This window comes from Eleginops maclovinus, chromosome 5, assembly GCF_036324505.1.
Source record: "Eleginops maclovinus isolate JMC-PN-2008 ecotype Puerto Natales chromosome 5, JC_Emac_rtc_rv5, whole genome shotgun sequence".
Classification (NCBI taxonomy): domain Eukaryota; kingdom Metazoa; phylum Chordata; class Actinopteri; order Perciformes; family Eleginopidae; genus Eleginops; species Eleginops maclovinus.
Window position 1 is genome coordinate 19,980,489 of NC_086353.1, and position 6,202 is coordinate 19,986,690.

General features: G+C 41.1%; 1 protein-coding gene across 1 annotated transcript; it reads left to right on the forward strand.

Annotated features, from left to right (window-relative positions):
• The first annotated feature begins 390 nt into the window (after positions 1-390).
• On the forward strand, positions 391-4,638 carry crybb1l2 (crystallin, beta B1, like 2). The gene is made up of 6 exons (XM_063883555.1): positions 391-493; positions 1,429-1,529; positions 1,930-2,048; positions 2,830-2,962; positions 3,102-3,244; positions 4,165-4,638. The coding sequence occupies exons 2-6, from the start codon at positions 1,434-1,436 to the stop codon at positions 4,334-4,336; spliced, it is 663 nt and encodes a 220-aa protein (XP_063739625.1). The 5' UTR covers positions 391-493; positions 1,429-1,433; the 3' UTR covers positions 4,337-4,638.
• Positions 4,639-6,202: the final 1,564 nt, after the last annotated feature.

Below are 6,202 nucleotides of genomic sequence, written 5' to 3' on the forward strand. Positions count from 1 at the left end.
ACATTTAGATTATTGTACACCTGAACCTCTTTCCCAAACGGAGCGAGGTTATTGCTTCTCGCAGCTTATTGCTTTTCCTTTTATTGTTTGTCCCAGCTCCTCTTAAATTACAGTTGTGGAATGAATAACTTTGTGACAGGCTCCTAAATGTTAACATGGTCAGGCTGGCCATTTAATTGAAGTTATCTGTCTATTCCTCTGAGGCAAACCATACATTGATTTTTCAGTTTGTCACATTTTCTCCCTCATACTTTTTCAAACCTATACCTCTCTGCCTCTCTTTCTGTCCCACTGGCTCTCTCTGTGTCTCCCTCTCTCTTTGATGATGGGGGTATTTCTATTCTGTGGGGGCTGTGAGCTCAGCGAGTTTGTTTCTGTGTCCATAATCCCCTCTCTCTGGGCGCCAGCATATAAAAGCCGCGAGGGGCCTGCTACTCTCACAGACCACCAGTCTCAGCCCCGAGTCTACTCTTTTACGCACACACTGCCACAGGTAAGACAGTGGACAAACATCATACAGAGCGAGACCAGAACAGAAAGAAGGGAGGTAGAGAGCAAAAATGATGTTATACCTAAAAATGAGAAAAGTAGTTTGTAGTTTGAGCTCGTGATTTGAAAGTCCAACATTGCTTATACTAGGAATAAACATGTATGTTTATTCCCAGTATATCATTTGCTAAAACTAATGCTTGTGAACTAGATTTAACTTTAAAAATCAGCAAAACCTGCTACTGCCTACAATTTCATTTTGGACATGTTTGATGTTTTATTCTAGAAATGTGTAAAGAAGAAAGGGTGACAAGGTAGTAGTCTGTCTCGTAAAATGTAACTGGAATTTAGCTTTGTTAGAGTTTCTATAAAAGTTCCTAGGGTTGGGGTGTCAGAAAAGGGTGGATGGGTATTTGTTTTATTCTTTTCCTAAACAGATGATACTCTTAATCTTTAAATATAGAATCGTGTCATTATTACTTTATTGTGGATAATTTAACATTTGTTTTTCTTAGTAACGGTGATATTCAAACAAATATCAACATCGGTGTTTTTATATAATTGCAAAATAATGTTTTACCCAAACAGGATCCTCCAGGGCGAATAATTGAAGCCATTGTGGAAAACCTGTACTCTTTAAAATAGCCAGCAACGTTGTTCAGCGTTTTGGTCAAATGTATTTTTGTACAATAGGTACATTCTCTTTTAAGCATGTTTTTTCTGCCAAAATGTGCATTCCACTAATACTATAGTTAACGTTAATTATGGAAGCACAAAGCTAAACAAGTTAATATAAGCTAAACAACATGGCAATGGCTGAAATGCCAGACTCAAAACTTCAGATAAGTAGTTTACAAACCAATAGTGATATCGGGTCGGCTTTGTTCATCTCTATGGTTTAACCACTTTGAATTGATTCAAAGCACCTTCTTTCCTCAGTAATCATGTCCGCTGGAGGAGATAAGTCCAAGTCTGCTTCCCAGACCGATGGGAAGGCTGCTCACAACAAGATGTCTGATACGGGCATGATGTCCTACAAGGTGCAGTACACACACACTACACTCCAAGTATGACAGATTATCAAACATCTACAGATATACCATACAGTCTTGTTCACACCATGTGAATCAGCTGGCCTCACACTAGCAGTTTACCTTCTGGGCTGATGTCTATTATCATGACCTGCTGCTGCTCAAAGCTCAGTGAGGGGGTGGTCGACAACTACATGTCACAGGAAAATACCATGGGAGGCTTTTGTGCTTTCAGTCACTGTGGAGAAAGCTGTCCCAAAATCACAGTCACTTCCTTTTACCAAACCTAAAGTCACTTTTACTTTTCCATCAATATCAGGTTTTTACTGTCTTTAGGTGTCGGCTTTAACTTTGAAACCACTTTTGCGACCACTTTTTCACTGTCATTTTCTTCACCCCAACAATCCAGATGTGCGTGTTCGACCAGGAGAACTTCCAGGGTCGCTGCATTGAGATCAACGGCGAGTGTATGAACGTGTGCGAAATGGGAATGGACAAAGTTCGCTCCCTGCGCGTCAACTGTGGCCCGTAAGTAGCCTCTACATGTAAAGCAGCGCGTACACCACCCACCTGCAAGTAATCATACTGCACCCAACACCTACACTCCTCTGAGAACAGAGCAGGCGATTGCAAAATTGTACCTCATCATTATGTGACATTTCCCTCTTCACATTTTGAGCATGTATCTGATGCTTTTATCCCGAATGATCTGCAAAGAGGGCAGATTTAGAGTGAACTTCAATGCCTAAATCTCATAACATGACAAAGCAACAAACCGAAAGACTGAATGTAGTGAAGCCGTTTTCCACTGATTGGATCAATTAGTCAGTCATGAATCAATGTGGACCAATTGCCATTAAGGTTATGAGTTATTTCAAGATGCAAGCAAAAACAAGTAGGCAGAAGGCATGTTTTACTGCTTCTAACAAAACATCTTCAAAAAACAAGTTTTTTTTTTTATGATCTACTTTTATGTTTATGTTTACATGGGGACCTCTAGTGGTTGTAGTAATTGTAATTAGATTAGAGGAAAAAGTTCAGATTTAATGTCATATTTCTAGCATAGACCTACTTAACTTACATATGTAACCCAAGTTAAGTAACTCTATTCCTCTGTAAATGTATGTACCTAAGTAAAACATGTAACTTACGTACATAATACAGATTACATATCAAACACATTTTTTTAAGCAATCAATGATCTTTTTGTTAACCTTTCCACATAGTTTTGTTACAATTCACAACACTTTAAACTAAGTTCATCTCCTTCTCCCCCTTTATTCCTTGTGACCTTTCCTCCCCTCTTCAGCTTCGTGGGATATGAGCAGATGAACTTCTGCGGAGAGATGTTCATCCTCGAGAAGGGCGAGTACCCCCGTTGGGACTCCTGGAGCAACTGCCAGAAGAACGACTACCTGCTGTCCTTCAGGCCTGTCCGCATGGTAAACCTCCTGTCCGGTTTGTTAGGAAACATACGGTCTAAATTCAGCACCTTTTTCATTTGGCCTGCTTAGATTAATCTTCTAATTGTCCTAATTTCAACTCCTTTCCCCTGCTTTTTATTCCCCCACAATTTTGTAGGACCCTGAGAAGCACAAGATCTGCCTGTACGAGGTCGGACAGTTCAAGGGCCGTAAGATGGAGATCATGGACGATGATGTCCCCAGCCTGTTCTCCTACGGTTTTACCGATAGGGTTGGCAGCATCATGGTCAGCTGTGGAACGTGAGTAGCCATTTTACGTTTTTTAACTTATCTATAGAAGGAACTAGTTCGACTCATCCAAACAACTTCCCATAAGACAGTGCACCTCCTGCGGTCCTTATCAACTGTTTTTGGGAAACTTGACAAACAGGCTTACTCATCCTATAGTTTTTGTTTCTGGGGGGGAAATGTCTCAAGACATTGAGATCAATACCAATCTCAATGTCTTGAGATTGGTATTGATCTTCTTGTCTTACTTTCCAAGGAGCTGCAGCTCAGATATCTAAAAAGAGGTCTCTATTTGCAGCTACCAGTTAAATCAACACCTTTTTCATCGTTGTTCTTAGCAAATATTCCATTGCATATTATATTGCTTCGAATTTGCAAAAAGCAGTTGAAACCAAAGGTCTAGCTGCACGTGTTAAGTAATTTTCACATTGTGTCGTCATTGTCAAGCTAGCAGAATTCACACACTATGTGAAAGCGGCGGGTGAGTGTTAAGGAAAAAAAGGCTTTTCCATCAGCAGCTCGCAGATGGTGACATGAACGTCAGCAGCTCTATCTGTTAGTGCTCTCAGAGGTGTGGCAGACTGCAGACACTGTTTCTTAAAGGCTGTGATTACTTCATTTGTTGGGCTCTGTGCTGTCTGAAACATCTGCGGTCTGGCATCTGACAGCATGACCAACAGATCGATGTCTTTATTTGTTTGATATTTATCCTCCATCTACATCTGTGCTTCCCTACTCTTTCTGTCACACTGTTTACTCTCACTGTCACTCCTCTTTCAACCCTATTTGGTTTACTTCTCCTAGAAACAATTTTCACCTAATTTTTCTCTGATCAATCTCACACACTCAGTCACTTTCTGTATTGTCATATCTCCTCACATCGACTTTTAAATTGTTTTTCTAACCCCACGACCTTCTCTCTCTCTCCCCAGCTGGGTTGGTTACCAGTTCCCCGGCTACCGTGGCAGCCAGTACCTGCTTGAGAAGGGCGAGTACAGGCATTTCAATGAGTTTGGTGCCCGCTGCCCCCAGATGCAGTCCATGAGGCGCATCCGTGACATGCAGTGGCACCCCCATGGCTGCTACACCATGTCCTCCAAGTGAAACGCAGTAAGGGCGAGGAAGAGAGGGATTGGAGGAGAGACGGAGGCCAGGAGCGGGCTAAGAGACAGGCGGTGGAGGAAGGGCGAAGAAGGAGAGGAGGAAGGAGAGGGTGTAATATGTTCTCCTCTGTCCCAAAGTCCCTTGGTGCTTTCAATGAAGAATGAAGGGAATACAGCATGTTGTTATTTTTAGCTGACGGAACAATGTAACCTAGCAAGCAACGAAAAAGTTATTCAAAGTGGAGGAGGAGGTAATTACATTGCCCTTCGTGACTGAATCTGATAATAAACGCTCTATCTCCATTTTTGTTCTTCCTCTCTGTATGTGAGTTCCCAATTTTACTCTTTCTCATTCCCTCCATCCCTCACTCCCCCTCACACACTTCCCTTCAACGTCCCACTAACGTCAGCCCTCACTCAGCCTCACTGAAAGGGGGGGGGTTTAAGGATTTGTTAGGATTCATTTGTGTGGTAGGGGATCTGAGCCACAGCAAAAGGAAGTGGTGGTAAATTCTCGGTGCTCGGTTCCTGCTGTCACATCGACCCAATAAAGCATCTCACATCCTGCATCCGCTTGAAATTACGTCTTATTTGACAAACATAGTTGGGATAATTATGTCCCAGATAAATGGATCCGATATGTCCCACAGGAGTTTGAGGAGAGATCCAAATTAATGCAGATTGCTTTCTATCTATTGGATATGGAAATACTAAAAGGAACCTATAATATCAACATAGAAGAAAATAATATGTCAAACTGTGTTTTAAAGCTTGTGTTTGCTGCCCCCAGGTGGCCAAATGTGTAAAAGGGTAGTGTCACCCTTATTTCCCAAACTAACCTTGGCCTTTAGTGGGTATTGCGTAAAGGTTTGGAAACACATTTTACAAATAGTTGCACTTATGGGCAATATGTGAGTCAATGTTTGGATGGAGGAAGAAGTAAAAAGCAAAAAATACATATTTTAAGGGTTTTGTTCATATTTTAAAGGTCTCCTATTATGCTATATTTTAACAATATATTGTAGGGCAATATCTATACAAAATATGTCTGTGAAGTGTTTCGCTCAAAATACCAAACAGATCACCGATTGTAGCATGCCTCATACCCCTCCTTTCAGCCCTGTTCCTAAAGTGCGGATTTAAGCTGACCTGAAGCTGGCCACGCCCTTTTTCAGCATCATGCAGCTCTCTTTGTATGAAGAGAGTTTTCTAAAAGCTGCTGTGAGTAAATGCCATATCATGTTCCAAACCACATCCAGCATTATTTCTGAAACACTTCTCAGTGTTTACCACTACAACAGAGACATTATACTGTATGTGTTATATATACAACAAATCTAAATCCCTCCTGCAGACATCCTGCTGAACACTACGACGGAGTATTAGGGCCACATATGAAGAAAAAAAATATTTTTGCCGTGACGAGATTAAAGTCGACACGGCGACTTTAAAGTCAACATGTCGACATTAAACTCGAAATGTCGAGAATAAAGTTGAAATGTCATGTCGACTTTAATCTCGACGTGCCGAGGTTCGCTAAAACAGCGAGGATCTCTTTATTGTTAAATCCAATTCGGAAGTATAATTTGACCAAATGATCTACACAAGCCATTTCGGATTCAGTGCAGGACCTGTGGGAGCGGTTGCTATGTCTCCCAACTAATTTCAACTATATTCTCGACATTTCGAGTTTTATCTCGACACGTCGAGATTAAAGTCGACATAATATTTCAACTTTATTCTCGATATTTCGAGTTTTATCTCGACACGTCGAGATTAAAGTCGACATAATATTTCAACTTTATTCTCGACATTTCGAGTTTAATGTCGACATGTTGACTTTAAAGTCGCCATGTCGACTTTAAAG

What these genes read in the sequence shown, in the direction of transcription:
- crybb1l2 (XM_063883555.1), top strand. Translation starts at nt 1,434, where the DNA reads ATGTCCGCTGGAGGAGATAAGTCCAAGTCTGCTTCCCAGACCGATGGG. An exon ending in CGGGCATGATGTCCTACAAG is followed by an intron (nt 1,530 to 1,929) that starts GTGCAGTACACA and finishes CCAACAATCCAG; the next exon opens with ATGTGCGTGTTCGACCAGGA. An exon ending in CTGCGCGTCAACTGTGGCCC is followed by an intron (nt 2,049 to 2,829) that starts GTAAGTAGCCTC and finishes TCCCCTCTTCAG; the next exon opens with CTTCGTGGGATATGAGCAGA.